This window comes from Tarenaya hassleriana, unplaced genomic scaffold, assembly GCF_000463585.1.
Source record: "Tarenaya hassleriana unplaced genomic scaffold, ASM46358v1 Cleome15, whole genome shotgun sequence".
In the NCBI taxonomy this organism is placed as follows: domain Eukaryota; kingdom Viridiplantae; phylum Streptophyta; class Magnoliopsida; order Brassicales; family Cleomaceae; genus Tarenaya; species Tarenaya hassleriana.
In genome coordinates, this window is record NW_010964923.1 from 2,989,485 (window position 1) to 3,010,484 (window position 21,000).

Below are 21,000 nucleotides of genomic sequence, written 5' to 3' on the forward strand. Positions count from 1 at the left end.
CTACAAACTTTCAAAAGTTGTAATTAAGTCTTAAGATAATCGTACATTAATCGTCGGTCCCTTCACGACTATAGCTCATCCTTGCCATCCATCCCGCTCGTCGCCGTTGCCTTTTACGTTCACCATGCATAGCTTCCCTTTGTACATACCCTTGCATGCGTATTAATTCATGAACTACATATATATAGATGGACGATTTGTATAATCGATATTTGTCTCTCTTTATAGATTATGTATCTCTCTATTGATTGGTTTGTATATTTATAAATCAATATCATACTTAGTATTTTTAAAAAAAAGGATATTAATAAATTTTAAACGTGATTTGGTTGGAGAAAGTTGGCATACATATTAAAATTGATTGTTAATTATTTCATTTTACGTATAAAATATTGCATGTGATACATATTGCGTACTGAATCGTCTCCACGGCTTCTCCATTAAACCTTTCTTCCGCCTCCACCTCCGTCGATCATCGTCGCCGACCAACTTCCACTACTCCATCGACCTCGCCACGTCAGCTCGGTAGTGAGCCCGGATCCCACTCACCATGTAGACCGCGACCCAAGCATGGGTCGACCCTACTGGCCACCACCGCCGCTACATCGACAGCGCGACTTGTTGAACCACCGGTTCACCCGCGGGTCAAAGACCAACGGCCTCTCGAGGACCAGAGCGAAACTGTGCATGGTGGCGGCGACGATGACTAGACGATGGGGAAACAGTCACAGACTGAATGGAAAAGCTACGTGATGGGAAGAAAGGATGACGGTGTAGGAAAGTGACCGGAGGATTCAACGTCAAAGGGGGAGGAAAGGAGTGCCACGTAGCGGAGATCAGGTCGTAGTTGAGGAATTCGAACGCTGATGTTGCCGGCGGTTTTGAATCTGAAATAAAATAACTTGAGAAACAAAATAAAAGACAAAACCGAATGATCTATTGGTAAGACAACATGCAAAATATACTTAGATTCAAACTCAAATATGGAAAAAAATATTCATATGAGCTTTTCGGTTCTCCAGAAGATGTAGTTAGATCAGATATAAAAAGCGAAATAAACAAGAGGAAATTATAAATTTTCTTTTTGAGTAATAAAAAACGAAAGAGAAACAGACAAGAGGAAGTTATAAATTTTTTTATACACGTGTTTTCCTTATCAGATCTGGTTTCATTAAGGGCTTTAGTGTCTTTTCCTGTTAAATGAAGGATAAAAAGGACTTTAGCTAAATCCTTATGCTACCCTAAAGGGGTATTCGTATTTGTGAAGAACCCTGGTCCGTCTCTACATCTCTCGCACTCGAAGCCCGTCTCTCTTACTCTCTTCTCGGCGTGTTTCATTCTTCCGTTGCAGCTCAGGTTCGAAGTTTTAATCCTTACTCCTTTCTACGGCATTCCTCTTCTGGGGTTCGTTCCGTTGCTATGGATTTCTAGGTTTTTAGGTTCCTTGTAAGGCTCTGTTCGATTTCTGTATGTCTTGTATTCAACCGTCGATGAATTTGATAATTGTGTGTTTGTTGGTTTTCGTGTAAACTTGGAATTAGGGAGAGGCTGATTCTGTTTTTATGACTATTTTTCTTGGACGGCAAAAGTGTCGGCCCATAATTGAGTAGCTTATATGTTCGATTATCCAATTTGCCACATTTAATTTTATCTGGAACACTTTGATTTCCTGGATAACGCTGCTCTGTTTCTCTGTCTCTTTGTACTTTTCTGAACGATTTTTGTGTCGGACATGGCTTTACATTTTGATAATCGTGTTCTGAGGAAACATGCATTTAACTTTTGCTTGTCTTTTCGTGCTTTTATTTAATTTCACCTTGAATTTTCAAAGTTTGCAGAAATCTCGCTTTTATCCAGTAATGATAATGTAAAATTATCAATTTTGATGTTCGAGAGAAATTTATATAGTTGGTAATTATCTGTGTGGTTAATCGGAGAAGTGTTGTGATTCTGGGTTCATATTTTGATATGAAATTCATACTTCTCGGAGTTAAATTCTGGTGGCCTTTTAAATCCTATGGTAGCATCAGATATTTTAACGTTGCCCGTGATTTTGTTTCAGTATATTCTGCTTCTCGTGATTCTACATGGAGAGCTTTGCAATGGAGGAGCCAGGGTTTATTCCCGAAGATTTTGGCGAGTGGATGCTCTCTCGGTTATCGCAGTCAAGCCGACCAGATCATCAACATCTATGTGCCATCATTACAGAGCTGTCAAATAGTTTAAAAGAAAAGAATCTACCTCAGACCCCTGTGGCTTTCTATGGCGCCACAGCCAGCTCGCTTGATCATCTCTTGTCTGCTGACGCAGCTCCGCCATCAGTTGTTGTTGAGCCTCATATTTTTATCTTGTCTCTTGTGTTCCCTAGAGTCTCAGCTGCAATACTTAAGAAGGATGGTCTTGCTTTGCGTCTCGTTCGTAGTGTTCTGTGTTTGAGTTCTGCCTCATCAAACTCGTTGGCTTCGGGGTTGAAGTGCTTGTGTCATCTCTTGACAAACGTAGAGCTCCTTAGTGGCAAGGAAGGTCCGGAGTCATACAGTGTGTTGCTTAGTTATGTAATCCATTCAGATGTCAAGGTATTTTACATTTAAAACTTTGTTTCTCTAGCTGTTTATGATGCATTTGATGATGGTATAAGCCTAAAGTGTAATTTGACAATCTTCTTGGTTTGCTAAGTACAGGTGAGAAGGCAAGCACACTTGTGTCTTAGAGATATCTTGCAGAAGACTCATGGAACAAAAGCAATGCAACCCGCTAGCGAAGCAATTGCAAAACTGTTCCAGAAGTATCTTGATCTTGCCGCTAAATCAGAAGCAGAGTCTTCTGAAGGACCTAGGGGGGCACATGAAGTGCTGTATATTCTCGAAGCCTTGAACGAGTGTTTGGCTTTGATGTCAAAGAAGTACATGGCATCTGTGGTTGAGCGCTTCAACACGTTGTTGATGCTGCGTCAACCATTTGTTACCAAGCCAGTGATGGATTCTTTAAATGCAATCTGTCTTCACCCGACCTCTGAACTTCCTGTTGATATATTGATCGAAGTGTTATGTTTTGCCGCTGTTTGGTTCTCAACTGAAGAAACGTCTGCTGATGTCATGACTTTCACATCTCGGCTACTGAAAGTTGGAATGACGAGGATTTTTGCCCTAAACAGGGATCTTTGTGTGGTCAAGCTTCCTGTCGTGTTCAATGGACTAAAAGGTATGCTATTGTATCTGCTTCTTCCTACATCTCGTATCTAATTATTGCATATAAAAAGGAAGGTATAGCATGATTCTGGTTTCCCATGGCATCTGAATTAAGGGGAAACTTTCAAATAAAATGGTGACAAAATGGAATGGACCTTTGGGTTTCTTTTGGCAGACATTCTGGCATCTGAACATGAGGAGGCCATCCACGCAGCTATGGATGCCTTGAAGAGCTTGATACATTCATGTATCGATGAACACTTGATCAGAGAAGGTGTCAACAGAATCCGGAACCCAAACTTGGATGTTAGGAAGTCTACTCCAACGACCATCGAAAAGCTGTGTGCAACTGTTGAGAATTTGCTTGATTACAAGTACAGTGCAGTTTGGGACATGTCTTTTGAAGTAGTTTCAGCCATGTTTGATAAATTAGGTAATTGTTGTTTTGTTTTTGCTTTTGATGTGAAGGCCTGATCGCCAAGATCATAAAATCGGAACAAGTTTTAGGATGTTCCAATTTCTGTTCTTGCTTATGGTTTATTCCTTTTGAGATATCAATCCTGGTATTTTAGGAGTTACATTGATAAAATATTTGTTATGCTGCACAGATACTAATCCTTTTTTTTTGGGTCAATTTTCAGGGGAGCACTCTTCGTATTTTATGAAGAACACACTCAGGAACTTGTCAGATATGCAACATCTTCCTGATGAAGATTTTCCATACAGAAAGCAGGTTAGAATACTACAATCAAACCAGAGCTTAATGACATTCTGTTTCAGAGTTTTATGATGACATACACAGTTTATTAGACTCGTCAATTGCTGCTGTGTCGTAGTTGTGATATTTTTACTAGCATATTCATTTTGTAGGATTTAGTTCGTTTTCGAGATATTTCTATACTCTGCCGTGGTTTCTGGACATAGCATCTAGCCATCTATTAATCAGTATTAGTTGAAGTAAAAATGTGGCTTCAGCGAAGGGGTATATTGTGATCGTATTAAGCTTACAAGATTTAATACTGGAATTTTGTGTTCCGAATTCATGAAAATTATAGATGTCTGCTAAGCTACTTTTATCAGCGTTTTTCTTCCTCTTCATTGTTACCTGGTCTGGTGAATTTCAATTCTATCACATCAACTGTGCCCAAAGTCTTAAATATCTGTACAGATATGTCAAAATCGATCTGTTACCTAATTTATAATTAGACATTTGTTGTTCCATGATTTAATATGTTCTGATGATTTTTGCTTTTTCTCTCGTATTTTGATTCTGTTTATGACTGATACATTGTCATGTATGCGATCTTCAGCTGCACGTGTGTGTAGGATCCGCTCTTGGCGCCTTGGGGCCTGAAACATTTTTGAGCATTTTGCATTTAAACCTGGAGGCTAACGATCTGTCAGAAGTAAATGTTTGGCTCTTTCCAATCCTGAAGCAGTACACTGTTGGAGGACAGTTAAGTTTCTTTACAGAGACTATATTGGGTATGGTTGAAATGATGAGTCAAAAGGCTCAGAAGGTAAAAACTGACTTTGCTTTCTATTGGATGTATTAATCATAATTGCTTTTCATAATATTGATATCTTCTTCCTGTGGCAGCTTAAGCTTCAAGGTCGCCCTACGGCATCAAGAAGTGTGGAGGCTCTCATATATGCGTTGTGGTCGTTATTACCTTCATTTTGTAACTATCCTGTTGATACTGCGGAGAGTTTCAAGGATCTGCAACAAATATTGTGTAGAGTCCTGCAAGAACAGTCTGATATCCGTGGAATCATATGTGCGAGCTTGCATATCCTGGTTCAACAAAATAAGGAAATTACGGAGGGTAGGGAAGTGTCTGTGGATGATGTCTTTCCCGCTACACAACGAGCTATAGCACGTTACACCCCACAGTATGCAGCAAATAATTTGAAGGTTATGCAGTTGCATGCTCCTAGTTTGCTTTCTATTTTGTCAAGAATCTTCCATGAATCTGGAAAAGATGATGGTGGTTCCCTGCAGGTAATTACCAACATATTTAGCTTCTGTTTGGTTAACTATTTTCTGTAAGAGTTATGATATATCGACCATTCGACCGTTATTTACTTGGATCCGAAGAATTACTGTCTTTAGACTTAGCAGCATCGTTGAATTTTGTGGCCTCTCGTGGCCTTGTTTTTTATTCTTTCTCTTGTCTTACTGGTGTAGATTTTACTTGCATTTGGAGGGGATTAGAGTGTAACACGTTTATCTGATAAATTTTTGTTTGTTTTAGTCTGCAATAGGCGACTTGGCTTCCATAGCAGAGAAAAAAGTTGTTACAAACTTACTCTTGAGAACACTGAAGGAGCTTTTGAAGGTTACAAGAGATGCAACAAAGGCTGAAAGCTCTGTTAATCAGATGGAGACCTATGATGCCTCCAAAAGATCTCCATCTGTCTTGAGGTATGGACATCCTACATGTCACTAATTAATTAGATGCTTCGCTTCTTAACCTGATGCTATTATTTGATATATATTTCAGGGCAAGGCTGTTGGATCTGTCAGTTTCTCTTTTACCGGGTTTAGATGCAAATGAGGTAGATGCAGTATTCAGTGCAATAAAGCCTGCTTTACAGGTTTGTAAATTATTGCTTGTGTTGAATGACTTTTTTATTTCTAAATGTTGCCATGATTTTTTCTTCTGGTAGAGAGAAGAAGAGTATGAACCTGTGGTAATTTTTGAACTGCAGGATGGTGAAGGCTTAGTTCAAAAGAAAGCATACAAAGTTCTTTCGATAATCTTGAAGGTATTACTTGTTTTAACTAAGATTTCACAAAGTCAACACCTTCAAGTTGTTTAATTGTCCCAATGTTGTGTTTTGTGCATAGCTGATTATGTGCTTGCATCAGCTAGTTCCAGTGAAGTTATTTTTCAAATATCATCATTGTCATGATATCAATCTTGGTTTTCATTATTGCAGATGTAGCTTTTTATGTTATTTTTGATAATATTGCAGAGAATCATTGCCGACCCCAAGTAAACTTGGGATTCAGCCGATGTTGATTGTAGAGAATCATTATGTGGTAGTTTTAAAATGCTAATCATACTGGTACTGTTGTAATCAATACATATGTTGCTGTTACAGAACTCTGATGGATTTCTTTCATCCCACCTCGAGGAGGTGCTTGCGCTTATGATTGAAGTGTTGCCTTCGTGTCATTTCTCTGCCAAGCACCACAGGCTTGATTGCCTCTACTTCTTGATAGCGCGTGCATCAAGAACTGTAAGAAACTTACCTTTTTTTTTTTTAGTGAAGTCTAGTTTTCACTTAATCTTTGATTTTGCAGATGTCGGTTTTCATATTACGATTGAGTTGTATTTAATATTTTATAAAAGTTATTAGAGAATGAGTGACTGATATTGATCGTTCCTTATTTCTCACGATATCAGGATAATTCAGAGCAGAAAAGGCACAAGATTGTTTGTTCTTTTCTAACAGAAGTTATACTTGCTCTGAAGGAGGTAATACCCGGTGCTTAAAAACTTCTCGCTTAAAACGATGTAGGAGTTTTCTTATGCAAGGAATCTGTGATTTTCATTTGCAGGCTAACAAGAAAACAAGAAATAGAGCCTATGATGTGCTTGTTCAGATCGGTCATGTGTATGGGGATGAGGAAAATGGTGGAAACAGTGAAAATTTGCTTCAGTTCTTCAATATGGTATGCTGATATATTGCTCGTAAATCATTGTAGCAATTTGTTTTTGTTTAGAATGTTGAGTTTTCGTTTTACTTTTCTCAATGTCTTACGTAGGTCATGTTGTATGTGATTTCCTGTCATAGGTGGCTGGTGGAATGGCCGGAGACACTCCTCATATGATTAGCGCTGCTGTTAAGGGCTTAGCTCGTTTGGCATATGAGTTTTCCGAGCTCGTGTGCTCTGCTTACAATTTGCTTCCGTCAACATTTCTTCTCCTCGAAAGAAAAAATAGGGAAATTATAAAAGTCAGTTTATCTCTCTCCCCCATAGAATCCCAATTTCATTCTGCTGTTTGTTGGATGACTCGATGAACAGTTTACCTTTTTCTGAACCTACGAGTAATCTATCTCGTGATGCAGGCAAACCTAGGTTTATTGAAGGTATTAGTAGCTAAATCTCCCGTTGAAGGACTACAAGCACATTTGAAGAGCATGGTGGAAGGATTACTGAAGTGGCAAGACGAAACTAAAAACCATTTTAAGGCCAAGGTAGGTTTGTAAAATCTTTGGTTTCATACAACATTATAGCTATGTTATGCAGTATGGTTGAAATGACATCTCATTTGATTAGTCATTGCTGTTTACTCGTAAATGAGGTTTATTTTGATGTGGCTTGGGCTAATGAAGCTTGGCATAATCCGATATACTACGCATATCTGTCATTTATTGTATCTCGAAATAACAGGTTTTACAAGTTCTCTGGGTTTATCGTTTTCTGTCTGTTTAACAGGTGAAACTTCTACTGGAGATGCTTGTTAGCAAATGTGGTCTGGAAGCTGTGAAGTCTGTGATGCCTGAGGAGCACATGAAGCTCCTCACAAACATACGAAAGGTTGTAGAAACAGTTTAATGTGTGCAAAATTCACTGAAATTTGTGCCTGAATTTTGTTGTATCATATATTTTGGTTTAGCACAGATCAAGGAACGTAAAGGGAAAAAACTCGCAGCGAGTTCTGATGAAAGTAAATCACACTTTTCAAAAGCAACTACGTCCAGGTATTGTTCCCTAATTCGTTTACATTGAGATAATCTGACTCGCATTGATTGGTAATGGAAAATTTGAGCTGTCTTAACAATCTTTCTTGTCTGATTCACGTTCACTAGGGGTAGCCGGTGGAATCATACCAAAATATTTTCTGATTTTGGTGATGATGATGAGGACAGCGATGCTGAGTACATGGGCGTGAAATCACGTCGCTCGTTGCAGAAATCTAAGGCGTTGTCATTAAGGTTGGTTCAACATTTTTGTTTATTCGTTCAAATTCATCATGTGTCAGAACTTTCGCCCTCTGACTAAAATTTATAATGCTCACAGATCGAAGAGGAATCACCACAAGAGCCTTCCTGAAGACCTACTAGATCAGTTAGAAGATGAACCACTCGACTTGCTCGATCGGTCCAAAACAAGATCAGCCCTACGATCATCCGAGCTCCGCAAACGGAAATCTGACTCAGATGAAGAACCAGAATTCGACTCTGAAGGACGATTAATCATCCGGGAAGGAGACAAACCTAGAAAGAAGGCACTATCCGATCCAGACTCGGATGCCAGGAGCGAAGCTGGAAGCCACTTCTCTGCGGGCTCATCAAGGAAGATCCAAAAACGAAGAAAGACATCAGAATCCGGATATGCCTACACGGGCAGTGAGTATGCGAGCAAGAAGGCGAGTGGAGACGTGAAGAGGAAAGATAAGCTTGAGCCATATGCTTATTGGCCATTGGACCGTAAGATGATGAGTCGTAGACCCGAGCAGAGGGCTGCTGCCATCAGGGGCATGTCCAGTGTCGTCAAGCTAACGAAGAAACTGGAAGGGAAGAGTGCTGCGGCAGCTCTCGCCACCTCCAAATTCGCGAAATTCAAAAGGGTTCAGAAGAAATCAACGGGGAAGAAGAAAGCAAACAAGAAGTGAATTTTTGTTCGTATATAGGAACTTAGGTATTTCAACACTCTGGGAGGTTTGATGGACTTATTTTCGGAGTGGAATGTTATGTATGGGATTTTGCCACTTTTTTGGGTTGTTCTGTTCAGAATTCAGAGTTTATTTTGCATCCAAATTATACAAATTCCAAACTGATCCAAAATTAATCCAATTTTTTCGATTTCAGTACTTTGAAACCAAAATAGATTAAAATCGATGACTAGAATGGCTAGTTTTAAACATTCAAATCGAAAACATCTGTCTTGATTTATAAAGTGAAAGCGAACAGCCTTTATCCCAAAATTGTTCAGTGGACCATCACATACACACGTTCATTCAGTGTAATGTACGTTCTAAACAATAGAAGAACACTAAAAAAGTGCTCGTCAATAAGAAGAACCAAAATGACACTGCGAGAAGCACAAAGAACAAATCCCTTGGCGACCAAACTGTCCAACCTTGCTGTCGTCCTCGCAATCCGTTCCCATTTTAAGATTTAGACTGTCCGAAGAAGTTTGCTCAATTCTCTCCTTCTTGTGTTGTCAAAACCTATATCGATATCCTGAACCCAACTGTAACACTGTGGGAGCTTCTTGTATACTCTGCATGACAAAAGCAAGAGTTGGTCATTCCTCGTGCGGGAATACTTGATTGCGGGTCTGTGTAATATTCCTCAAAATATAAATCTGTTGGGTTAAGAGCATATGTTCCTTGGAAACCCTAGGTTCTTCAAATACCAGATCTGGTAATGCACCAATGAATAGCAAAGATTCCATTGAAGGAATGGAAAGTAATCTTGAGGAAATTGCATGCACCTTATACATGCAAGTTGGAGCACAAGCATGGACTTTCACTTCACTTGTAAGGCGTGAAAATGATGGAAGAGTTGTGGCCACCAAACCCGAAAGAATTTGACAAGGCCGCCTTGATGTTCAATCTCTCTTTCTTCGAACCCACCAGTAGTTTCGTGTCCTGGTTCAATTTGTTATGAAACCGTATAAATCACCCGGCAATGCATTAAAGATCTTCGGGGTAATATGAAACTATGTGCCGCATCTACATACCACTCCTTCATCCGGATTCTCAAGGTTGATATTTGGATGAACCCATCCGGTCCGTATTGCCTGTAGAGAACAAAAGATATTAGCATGACATTCAGAAGAACAAGGAACTAAATACGATGCCATTGTTTTCTATCCTTCCATTGAGTACAACTGTGATGCAAATATGGTATTTATACATCGTTTCTAGTCTTATAGATATGGTAATGTCTCATAAAAACATAAAATTCATCACCTGCACGGTAGCGATAGCCTCTACTGCTCCAGCTGCTCCTAGCAAGTGTCCGACCATAGATTTCGTTGAGTTCACCCTTAGCTGCCAAGATTATAACAGAGCTTGTAACGGAATTACAAAAATATCTCGCAAGAATGAATTCTATCAACCAGAGGACCAAAGTTACTTCGGGGTTTTGGCCAAAACAGTGAACAAGGGCTTGGTACTCCTTGAGGTCTCCAGCTGGTGTTGAGGTAGCATGAGCGTTTATATAATTCACATCTTCCCTGGGAATCCCAGCTTGATCTAATGCCTTCTCTATGCACAGAATAACGCCAGCCCCTACGGATATCAAACATCTACTTCATCGACAAGACATGGGTTCAGCTGAAATAACAAAGTCATCTAAAGAAAAAGACTAAGATTATCAGTTTTCAGCAACTAAAGGATGATAATTTCCAAATGCATGCCCCAGGATTACTCGCTAGAATTTCATAGACACAGAAAAACAAAAAAGCAACGAGTCCATCACCGTGGCAATAAAATGAAATGGGGAAACATTTACTACCATCAGGCCGTGGCTCTGTCATGTGATAAGCATCACATGTGAAACTCCCACCACAGAACTCTGCATAGATAGTTGCACCTCTTCTCTGCAAAATCAGAACACAGAGTATCAATATTCTTCCGAAAAAGAAAAAGAAATCAAATGGGTTCAGTGAGAAAGCAAGTTATATAATTAGCACTAGAGAAAATAAATGTTCGGGAAATAACAACAAAAATCTGTTTTCGCATTGGATATGCATGCATGTACCTTGGCATGCTCAAGTTCTTCCAAAAGCAGAACTCCAGCTCCCTCTCCCATCACGAAACCATCACGATTCTGTTTTTGCAGCCAAGATTAGATTTACGAGAAAACAGAGAATTTCAAACATAAAATGCATCTTCTACAACTATTTCTCTTCCAGAATTACTAAGATGTCGGGTAATCCCCACCCCAAAAATTCTAACAGCAGTTTGCAACAAATAGCCATGAAAATTTATGGCCATTCGGTTTCCCACATTTCTAATGTCCACGGGTTTTAGTAAAGAAGATTACAACGGAACAAAAGATTTTGAGACCACATGCAAGTAAAAGTAAAAATGAAGACAGAGAATGCGATATCATTGAAAATTACGCTATCCCAAGGGCGTGAAGCTTTGGTGGGGTCATCGTTCCTCTGCGAAAGAGCCCGACATGCCACAAAACCTCCCAAACCTGCATTGGTACACAAAACATATGATTTTTATGAGATGCAATACAACAACAAATACATTGCCTTAATCCCAAGTTTATTTGGGGTCGGCTACATCAATTCTTCTTTTCCATTCATTTCGTTTTCAGTTATATCCTCCGAAATTTGCAACAACTTCAAGTCATTACTGATAACTCGTTACCAACTAAGCCTAGATGTACCCGTCCCTTGTCTCTTCTATACCTACCTACTATTTCTATTTTCTCTCTAATACTCTCATTTAGAATTCTATCCATTCTTATGTATCCGCATATCCATCGCAACATACTCATCTTGGAAACACTCATTTTGGACACATTTTGTCCTTTCAGCACCCAACATTCGCTACGGGTGTGATAGCAGTACGATAGAATTTCCCTTTCAATCGTATGTAAATTTTATGATCGCAAAGAACCCCGTTGTTTGTCTCCATTTCATCCATCCCGCTTTTATTATATGAATAACACATTCGTCGCAACCCCCAACGTTTTAAAAGATCGAACCACGATATTTAAAGTGCGAGTTTTGTGGGATACAATGTCCAAGAAAAAAGAGAAGCACTGTATACCGGAGAAATAGAACGTACCTATTGGAATAATAACCGAATCAGAACCGCCACATAGCATTACATCCTAAATGTTTTCGTAAAAAACAAGAAAAAGTCGCATGAAAATACAATCACGTTAAATACTGCAAAAATTGTTAAATATCCATGCCAAGCACAGGTTACTTACCGCTTCACCTCTGATAATGTGGTTTGCTGCATTCAAAACACAAAAGTTGCTTGTTGCACAAGCAGTTGAAATAGAATAATTTGGTCCCATCCATCCCTGATTTAGTTATCACCACAAAAGAAAGATCAATACTAAATTCTGGAGGTCATCACTAATATTCTATAACATTTGAATTGAATCTGACCAGATCCATGGCAAGCATAGCAGAACCCATGTTTGTTGTAGCAAAAGGTACACAAAAAGGATTCATCTTCCGGTAAGAGATCCTCAAAGCTTCAATTGCATCATTAAAGACCTGCCTCGAGATAAATCGTTTAGGAAACCCAACAATCAGCAATACACTTCATAATCTCAAATTATATCTTTTCTGACCATCTGTTGTGGAAAACATGGCTAACAATCATCTAAACATACAACCCTCAGGCCAAAACTATTGCTATATTTTCTTTTTACATGTTCAAACCAGAAAACAGGGAGGTACCTTCATGCCTCCCATAGCAGAGCCAATCAAAACTCCACATTTGGTTTTGTCTAATTCCGCCATTACATCTTCAGTTATCCCACCATCGACCAGTGCTTTCTTGCCAGCAGTTAGAAGATAAAGCATGAACTTGTCCATCCTCTTTGAAAGTTTCGGGGCAACCCATCCTTCGGATGAAAAATCTTTGATCTCTCCAGCTATTCTCTAGGCAAACCAAAAAAACAAACAACCAAATCAAAGTACAATCCACAACAGCACAAGAAATTCATTGCAACAGATGCTATAATGATGGTTACCGTTGGAAATTCAGAACAATCGAAATTCTCAATCTGGCTAATACCACTGATACCTTCCAGCAAATTCTCGTAAAAAGTGTTCGGATCATGACCTAATGACGTTGCAACTCCCATACCCGTCACAACTACCCGTCGCTGCTCTGTAGGAGGTTTCTTTTCAGCCATGGATTCCTTTTCCAGCTGCACCATGCCTGCCATGACTTTACCTAGAAATCACAAACCATGACATTGATGAAAAACTTTAATCAGTTAAAATTCAGAAACAATTGCAAGAAAACCAAAACTATTAGCAACTTCCAAAATTTGTACACATAGCATTTCAAATCTTAGTTTAAAAAAGCGCGCCTTTGCGCTGAAGCGCAGATGCAAGATGGAAATCGCCTCCAGCCTTAGATGCGAAGCGAAGTCCAAGATGTGTCCCTAGGCATGCCTCGGTTGTTTAGACCTTTGGCACCTCGGGACACCTCGCCCTTTTTTAAACTAAGTTTCAAATTCACTCTGTTCATTGGATTAATTCATATCGAACTCTATATCCTCATGAAGAGTTACAATATCATGCATAATCTCATACAATTTACTTAGGATGAAACTTAAACTAATGAACTTCTTAGATATTATTAATCCAAAAGGGAAGTCAATTCCATATTTTTCCCACTTCACATTTCAGCTAAAACTACGAGTTAGCTGCATTTGCATTAAATTTTTCTTCTAATTTCATCAATGTTCCAATAAAATCAATATAGATAATAACAACGAACAAAAACCCAAACTTGAGTAGCTAAACCGGTGAAATGAGGCGCAAAGCTCTGAACCACCCGAGTACGAACCTCAAGTTTAGAGAGAGGGCATATAATCCAAATCACATGGCTAGCTCCCGCTCTCGGATTAGTTTGGACCAAAGTCCACGATACCGGTTACCAAAAAAAACAATTTTCGAAACAAAAAACTTGGACAATTCATAAATCCTCCAAGCAGAGGACGAAAGAAGGAACCCCCATATCATAGGAACCGGGAAAAAACAAACTAAGCTCATCACATTGCAAACAATGCCCAGAAATCAAAATTGATATAAATTACCATATTGGAAACACGGGGAAGAAAAAACAGATTCCCGAGATAAAAATTTATACCGGAGCGGGATGCTTGATTCAATCTCGTCCGCTTCCGATTCAAAGAAATGTTATACGATCCAAACAAAGACAACAAGGCATTGTCGTTGGAGTGCTGGTTACACGGTCCGAAGGCCAAACAGGAGCTCATTAACGCCTGAATGCCGGCGGATCCATGGCCTCCGACGGAAACTGAAGCGGCAGTGTATTTGGAGAGCAGTTTTTTCCGGCGAGCCCAGCGGCGGCTACTCCGACATTCGGCATAGCGGTCTCCGCCGCCGTACGTCGTGACGGACATGCAAGCTGCGACGAGCCACGTGCATAACGGAGACGCGTAACAGAGAGACGACGAACCAACCATGGAAACCAAACGCGGGGAGCTCAAATCGAAGAACACCCAGATGGAGGAAAAACGAGAAATGGGTGGTGTGAGGCTGAGAATCTAGCAGACGTACATGGGTTTCGAGAGAGCTTAAGGGGAATCGCTCTCTCTCCCTCTCTCCCTGGGCGCGTGTGGAGTGTCTGGATGCGTAAATTCGTGCGTCAAGATGCCAAGTCCGTTCTGTGAACAACAGCGACTAACAAGTGAGGGATGGGAAGCGAACTCTAAATAAAAACAAAAAATAGTTAATAAAATCAAACCAATAATTACAAAAATATCAACGACCAGAAAAATTACTTTATTTTTATTTTATGATTATATCATATTCTTATTTTTATTTCCCTCTTACGGAAAAATAAAAAGCTGTATATTATAATATCATTATCTATAATAAAGTATAAATATACACACACACCATTTTAGATTTCGATTCTATTTCGTTTAGGTTATATCCGAATTCAGTTATTTCAACTATATAAAAATTGTTCTGATTTGATTTTTCATCGTTATAAAACTCAATTTTTTCAAAAAATTATCGATTTTTTCGGTTATTTTTATTCGATTCAACTCAGTTTAAATTAATTTTTTTTAAGTTTAAAAAAATTATAATCGTTCAGTTTTGATGATAGATTCAATTCCATTGAATACGTTATATCGCATTCGATTCGATATGATTAATAATAAAAAAATGTGAAAGAGGTATACATATTTTTTGTCGAAATTATATACATTACATTTTATCGACATTAAATACATAAATGCGTATAAAATAAAACTGCATACAATTTTTTTTTGTCGGGCATTAGATACATAAATGCGTGTATATAGATTTTGCCGCCTCGGTTTGATCGAACTCAGCTAACATGCCCTCACTTGCTTTGTTGACCAGTGTGTGCAAAAAGGGACAAATAAATATATGTCCCTATTCCACGAGTCGTGTCGTGTTTGCGTTAATATTTAATACATTTTGATTAATTTTATTAAGTATTTTATTTATTTACTTTTTACTTCATTACCGATTTCTATTAAGTTTTTTTAGGTAACCGATTGTCACTATACTAATTTCGGGTCGGAATCGGATGCCAATTTTAGATGATTTGGAATATATATCCTTTCTCCAAATTTAAGGTTTGAATTTGGACGGAACAAAAATTTCGAATCTTTTGGATGATTTTTATTAAATTTATTATGATATCAAATTACGTGAACAACTAAAAACTTAGTAATAGTTTTGAATTCTTAAATTCGTATAAAACTAAACAAATCAAATTTATTTTTAAACTATATAGTTCTACCACAACATAAATTATACTATATAAAAATCATTAACAACTCGGTTTCTCAGAATTTCTTGAACCATGTGACTAAGAGTGACCATCTACGAGATGGGAGTTTCGGAATTCAAAAATTTGTATCAAATTTGGGAGCAACCTTTCTTTGGTTGGACACCTATTGTGGAAAAACAACCAAATCATAAAAAACATGCTTTTTTTTTATAAAAGGTAAATGTATATTAATAAAAATAGTTCGTGTACATAACCGGATACGACCGAATACCCTACAAAATGAATATTCATGTGTCTCTAACTAGACACCATATCAGTCAATAAAAAATAAAAAAGCATGTTTAATTAGGAGTGTCGTGTGTTTATGCCGTACTAATCGATACCAAGGTATCCGGATGTTGTGGTTGTCAAAGCTTCGCCATATATCCATGGCGATGAATTTGTCCCCTGCCTTGCCTTTGACTAGCCATAGATATTTGTCACTGAGGGAGATATACAGTCGCTAGATGTGCCAGAGGCTGGAGTTGTCGGTCGGCACGAGGATCAGCTACCTGCCAATATCCATGCTGAGAGACCTGAAAATGCATTCTCATGTATTCCTAGCCGCTTCGAACCCGTGGAGCCGTGGGCCAAAAGGTAGTCCAGTTCTCAAAGCAAAACAATGTGTTCTTCCCGTTCCCAAGGGGTGGCCGGAAACGGTTCGGGATGAAAATTCGGTTTTATAAAAATAGACATCGATCCTTTTTTATATTATGTTCGGTTCGGTTTGCGTTTTTATAAAAAAAAAAAGATTTCTTTTTAAAAAAATCGGTTCAGAAAAATTCGATTTTCTAAAAATAATACCGTTCGAAAATTTAGAACGGTTCGGATCGAAAAAAATACCATATTTTTTTTAAAATTTTTAATTTTTAATTTGTTGAGATGAATCTAACGTGATATCTAAATCAATATTACTAATTCTTGTCTATGTGACAATTTATCAGTCTATTATTTTAAACAAATTACCCATGAAACATGAAACATATCCAATATATGGTGATCTATATCCAATACACATAATTATTTCCATGATCCAGGATAACAATCGATCATAAAATTTAGAGTCGTTTAAATCACGAAATAGTTTTTATTATATAATAAATATACAAATTAAATAATGGGCAAAATATAGTTATCCAATGAAAATCGTTACAAATATATAGGTTCTTTTATAATGAATCGTTATAGAACACGTAAACATGTATATATATATGTCAATATGTATTTATTTTATTTTTGAGTTTTTAAATTTTAAATTTTAAGTTTCTTTATTTTTTGAATTTCTCGAGGTGAATCTGTAGAAATTTTGTTTAAACGAATATAAAGTTTTAAATGGAAAATAATGATAAGTTTTTTTATTTCTATAGAGTTTTAAATCCCCTCCGATACTAAATTTGGGGTGTTTCCTTCTGTTCTTACAACGTAAATTCGTATTTTCTGAAATAAAAAACTTGCAATTTCATTTTTTTCTTCTTTGACAAACGTTGTGATTGTCTGAAACTCAAATTGGAAAAAAATAGGGTTTGTCATTGAGGCTGAATCATCAATCAAGTTGCAATTTTTTTAATGGGTTGTTATGAAGGTCAACAATCAATAAATACACATATAGGGGAGACGAGTTTGACGTAAAAGAGGAGGAGAACGTGTGGAAATCGAGGGGAGATGGAGGCGGCGGAGGAGAAGGGTTTGCTGGTGAGAGACGGCGGGGAAAGCTGCAGAGATGGGTTTTGGCGGGAGGTGAGGAGGCTGAGTTATCTCGCGGGTCCGATGATCGCCGTCAATTCCTCAATGTATTTCCTGCAAGTCATCTCCATAATGATGGTGGGTCATCTCGGAGAGCTCTTCCTCTCGAGCACCGCCATCGCCGTCTCCTTCTGCAGTGTCACCGGCTTCAGCCTCGTCGTAAGTCTCTTTGTCTGTCTCCTAGACGATTTTCGGATCAAGGGTACGCGCATTGTTCTATGGCGTTTACTGAATCTTGTGATTGATCCCGTGAACAGTATGGATTGGCCAGTGCTCTGGAGACTTTATGTGGCCAAGCCTTTGGAGCCAAACAATACGAAAGACTTGGGATTCACACGTACACTGCTATTCTCTCCCTTTTCCTTGTGTGTGTTCCCGTGTCTCTCCTTTGGAGCCACATGGGTGAGATACTCTCTCTCATTGGCCAAGACCCCTTGATTTCCGGGGAAGCCAGGAAGTTCGCCATTTGGCTCATCCCTGGGCTGTTCGGGTATGCCACCATGCAGCCACTGGTTCGTTTCTTCCAAGCCCAGAGCCTGATATTTCCCCTGATTGTGAGCTCGTGCTCCACCCTCTGTTGCCACATTCTCCTCTGCTGGACCTTAGTGTTCAAGTTTGAGCTTGGAAACGTCGGAGCTGCTGTGGCTATCGGCGTTTCTTACTGGCTTAATGTTTCTGTGCTTGGATTATACATGATGTTCTCCTCCAGCTGCAGCAAGAGCCGTGCCCCCATCTCCATGCGTGTGTTTGAAGGGATGAGAGAATTTTTCCGCTTTGGAATCCCATCTGCCTCCATGATATGGTAAACTCCTACATCTTTATTGCTTTCTGTACTTCTGCCAAGCCCTACACTGACTGACTGGATATGTTGTTGTTGTTCTTTTGTGTTAAATAGCCTTGAGTGGTGGTCCTTTGAGTTTCTCGTCATGATGTCAGGATTTTTACCAAATCCCAAGCTGGAGACTTCTGTCCTTTCCGTGTGGTATGCCATAACCCCGACAGTTTTGTAACCTTCTGGCCCGTGTTTTAGTATTGGATATTGCCAACCATTGCATTCTTGTTTGAAACAGTCTATCAACCATCTCCACTCTGTACCAAATATCTGACAGTCTGGGTGCTGCAGCGAGGTTCTGATATACTAACTAAGCTTTTGCATTCCCCGTTTCTGCTAGTGAAAGCTACCCAAAACCCGTCGCCCCTAACGTTTTTTCTCTGTCTTTCTTGTTTTAGTACAAGAGTTGCAAACGAATTAGGAGCCGGAAAACCAGAACGAGCTCGTATGGCTGTCTATACTGTAATGGTTATGACTGCCGTAGTGGCATTAGTGGTGAGTGGAACCCTCTTTGCCGGGAGAAACGTGTTTGGTTTCCTGTTCAGCTCGGAGACGGAAGTCGTGGATTATGTGAGGAGAATGGCTCCTCTGGTGAGCATATCGGTTGTATTCGATGCCCTTCATGCAGTTCTTTCAGGTCTCTCTCTCCCCCTCCCCCCGTGCTTAACGCCTTACATGGAAATGGTCCGGAGTTGGACCACCTGACGAGAAGCGTATGTGGGTCATTTTTTGTATCGAAACAGGTGTTGCTAGGGGATCAGGGTGGCAGGATCTCGGAGCATTGATTAACCTCGCTGCATACTATCTTTGTGGCATACCGATTGCAGTAGTGTTAGGCTTCGGGATGAAGCTGAGAGGTAGAGGCCTCTGGATCGGGATAACAGCCGGTTCTTTCCTCCAGGCCGCTTTGCTCGCCCTCATAGCTTGTCTCACCAACTGGAAAGAACAGGTATGTTAAGGATCTTTACCTTGGGTAGAATTGCGTTTGCAGAGAGAGAAAAGCCGAACCGACGGCTTATACCTCCATGGAATGTGCAGGCGAGAAAGGCAAGAGAGCGGCTGATGACGGGGACGGAGGAGATTGAAGACAAAGAAGATGAACCAGAGACCACCTAAATGAAGATTATTACATCATCGATTACAGCCACCATGGCCCATTCCAATGCTCTGTTGAATCCACGGTTACTTGAGCCCGATCCGAGCCACGGAAGAAGTACGGCCTAATCATTTTCCTTGTTAATAGGAACACTATTATGTTGTCTGAACGTTCAAAAAGGTGTGCGTCTATGGATTCATCATTGCTTCAGACCTGCTGAAGCACTCGTTTTTGATAGATGTGGGGCCGGTTCGTCCACTATTATTGGTATTGTCGAATTTTATTCATTCTAGAGTTTGGTTTTCAATTCATTGGCCAAAAAGTTATTTTTTGAATAAAGGTTTTGTTTTGGTTCCACTTTTAGTATATGTGCATATATATGTATGTATATATACATATACGTGTATGTTATATATATGTATACATAAACATATATACATACTTATCTATATACATGTATGTATATATATATATATATATAATAAAACATAATCGAATTCGGGTAGGCCGTTCGTCCTGAATCCGTAATTTGGCCGATCCGATCCGATAGGCCATTGGGGTGTCAAATTTGTAGGTCTAAACCTGCAAATTTATCGGGTGGGTTTGGATCCGATAAAGATGCGTCCGTGTTTCCGTTGAATTTTTAATGAAATAGCTTAGAGTTTGTTTGGTTTTATTTCACGAATTGTAAAGTTTGTGTATGTTTTAAAAGTTATGATATTATTGCGATAATACCAAAATCACATAATAAATGGATCCAAGTGATATCGGAAAGAAAAACTTATAAACGGAAAGAATCAAATATGTTCAGAAAATAAAACATATACGGGATCACTCCTTAATGTGAGGAGCAAGAGATTGGGACGACAGCAGCATCAGATGTCCGTTTTCAGCTTGCTATAGACTTCAGAATCACAGTGAAGAAAAGGGTTTCTCTCATTGGCTTCTGGGTCGTGTCTCTTTGTTCGCATTTGCAAAGAGAAGCTTGCCAACTACCATGGCGGATCGTAGAGACAGGGGCCAACAAGTACGCGGGTCTCGAATCATGATCGGCATCCTGATCGGTGTCCTTGGTGGGTGCGTTTGCGCCACGATGCTCCCGCATGGATTCTTCAACTCGGGTTCAACGCTCGCACTCAACGGTCGCCTCACAACGTCGAGCATTCAGGTTCATCGCTAGTCTTTGATTGGTGCCCTCTATTTCAAATGTTCTGCCCAAACGACTTGTAGGGATTGTAGGTATTGAATCGATTCCCGTAGAATCCGTCTGCATGTTTATATTGGGTTTGAGAAACTCGTAGATGGTAAATGACGCCCTTCTACTTGATGCAAGTTGCGACAGTTCAAATGTGAAATGTCACGTCTTTTGTGATATCAGCGGCTGCAACCATAAAGCAAGATTTCTTGGGTGGTGTCGGATGGTTCATTATTTTTATAAACGTTGAGTTCTTGCCCGAATGTTATTCCAGTCATCAGCTTTGTATTTTGGTTTTCGGTCAGGCTGGATCATCGTCATGTGAATCGCCCGAACGGATGAAAATGCTCAGGACAGACTTTGTAGTTCTCTCGGAAAAGAATGCCGAGTTGAAGCAGCGGGTCAGAGAGCTATTGTAGGATTTAGTTCGT

At 39.4% G+C, this 21,000-nt stretch overlaps 4 protein-coding genes across 5 annotated transcripts in view; 3 read left to right on the forward strand and 1 right to left on the reverse strand.

Annotated features, from left to right (window-relative positions):
- The first annotated feature begins 1,261 nt into the window (after nucleotides 1-1,261).
- LOC104809049 (RRP12-like protein) lies at nucleotides 1,262-8,994 on the forward strand. The gene is made up of 19 exons (XM_010534935.1): nucleotides 1,262-1,356; nucleotides 2,063-2,576; nucleotides 2,682-3,201; nucleotides 3,364-3,621; nucleotides 3,830-3,921; nucleotides 4,499-4,708; nucleotides 4,789-5,190; nucleotides 5,444-5,613; nucleotides 5,693-5,786; nucleotides 5,901-5,957; nucleotides 6,297-6,434; nucleotides 6,602-6,673; nucleotides 6,757-6,870; nucleotides 6,993-7,154; nucleotides 7,269-7,397; nucleotides 7,639-7,740; nucleotides 7,825-7,904; nucleotides 8,013-8,138; nucleotides 8,224-8,994. Exons 2-19 carry the CDS (start codon nucleotides 2,088-2,090, stop codon nucleotides 8,816-8,818), a joined length of 3,810 nt encoding a protein of 1,269 aa, XP_010533237.1. The 5' UTR covers nucleotides 1,262-1,356; nucleotides 2,063-2,087; the 3' UTR covers nucleotides 8,819-8,994.
- Nucleotides 8,995-9,075: 81 nt separating this feature from the next.
- LOC104809050 (3-oxoacyl-[acyl-carrier-protein] synthase II, chloroplastic-like) lies at nucleotides 9,076-14,578 on the reverse strand. Of its 2 annotated transcripts, none has more exons than XM_010534936.2 (14): nucleotides 14,018-14,578; nucleotides 12,888-13,093; nucleotides 12,592-12,795; nucleotides 12,295-12,405; nucleotides 12,111-12,206; nucleotides 11,963-12,008; nucleotides 11,281-11,360; nucleotides 10,917-10,985; nucleotides 10,671-10,755; nucleotides 10,290-10,444; nucleotides 10,124-10,204; nucleotides 9,892-9,951; nucleotides 9,643-9,799; nucleotides 9,076-9,429 (listed from the first exon to the last, which is right to left on the reverse strand). In XM_010534936.2, the coding sequence occupies exons 1-13, from the start codon at nucleotides 14,355-14,357 to the stop codon at nucleotides 9,683-9,685; spliced, it is 1,650 nt and encodes a 549-aa protein (XP_010533238.1). In that variant the 5' UTR covers nucleotides 14,358-14,578; the 3' UTR covers nucleotides 9,076-9,429; nucleotides 9,643-9,682. The 2 variants fall into 2 exon arrangements, with proteins under 2 accessions (XP_010533238.1, XP_019057607.1); XM_019202062.1 differs by having other exon boundaries at nucleotides 12,941-13,093; nucleotides 14,018-14,220.
- A 2,623-nt stretch (nucleotides 14,579-17,201) lies between these two features.
- On the forward strand, nucleotides 17,202-19,731 carry LOC104809051 (protein DETOXIFICATION 14). The gene is made up of 7 exons (XM_010534937.2): nucleotides 17,202-17,605; nucleotides 17,704-18,248; nucleotides 18,342-18,428; nucleotides 18,517-18,573; nucleotides 18,677-18,915; nucleotides 19,022-19,227; nucleotides 19,317-19,731. Exons 1-7 carry the CDS (start codon nucleotides 17,366-17,368, stop codon nucleotides 19,392-19,394), a joined length of 1,452 nt encoding a protein of 483 aa, XP_010533239.1. The 5' UTR covers nucleotides 17,202-17,365; the 3' UTR covers nucleotides 19,395-19,731.
- Nucleotides 19,732-20,284: 553 nt separating this feature from the next.
- The window catches only part of LOC104809052 (arabinosyltransferase RRA3-like), a 2,457-nt gene continuing 1,741 nt past the window's right edge, over nucleotides 20,285-21,000 (forward strand). The window contains exons 1-2 of the mRNA XM_010534939.1: nucleotides 20,285-20,542; nucleotides 20,875-20,970. Coding sequence (XP_010533241.1) covers nucleotides 20,372-20,542; nucleotides 20,875-20,970 — 267 coding nt within the window. The 5' untranslated portion in view covers nucleotides 20,285-20,371. The remainder of the gene's footprint in view (nucleotides 20,543-20,874; nucleotides 20,971-21,000) is intronic.

Excerpts from the sequence above, each read along its gene's own strand:
- LOC104809049 (XM_010534935.1), top strand. The coding sequence starts at position 2,088 with ATGGAGAGCTTTGCAATGGAGGAGCCAGGGTTTATTCCCGAAGATTTT. Across the intron at positions 5,958-6,296 it reads TTCTTTCGATAATCTTGAAG|AACTCTGATGGATTTCTTTC; the intron begins GTATTACTTGTT and ends TTGCTGTTACAG. Across the intron at positions 7,741-7,824 it reads TCCTCACAAACATACGAAAG|ATCAAGGAACGTAAAGGGAA; the intron begins GTTGTAGAAACA and ends GGTTTAGCACAG.
- LOC104809051 (XM_010534937.2), top strand. The coding sequence starts at position 17,366 with ATGGAGGCGGCGGAGGAGAAGGGTTTGCTGGTGAGAGACGGCGGGGAA. Across the intron at positions 18,429-18,516 it reads ACTTCTGTCCTTTCCGTGTG|TCTATCAACCATCTCCACTC; the intron begins GTATGCCATAAC and ends TGTTTGAAACAG. Across the intron at positions 19,228-19,316 it reads TCACCAACTGGAAAGAACAG|GCGAGAAAGGCAAGAGAGCG; the intron begins GTATGTTAAGGA and ends TGGAATGTGCAG.
- LOC104809050 (XM_010534936.2), bottom strand. The coding sequence starts at position 14,357 with ATGGTTGGTTCGTCGTCTCTCTGTTACGCGTCTCCGTTATGCACGTGG. Across the intron at positions 12,406-12,591 it reads CTGCTATGGGAGGCATGAAG|GTCTTTAATGATGCAATTGA; the intron begins GTACCTCCCTGT and ends ATCTCGAGGCAG. Across the intron at positions 9,800-9,891 it reads AGAATCCGGATGAAGGAGTG|GACACGAAACTACTGGTGGG; the intron begins GTATGTAGATGC and ends AAATTGAACCAG.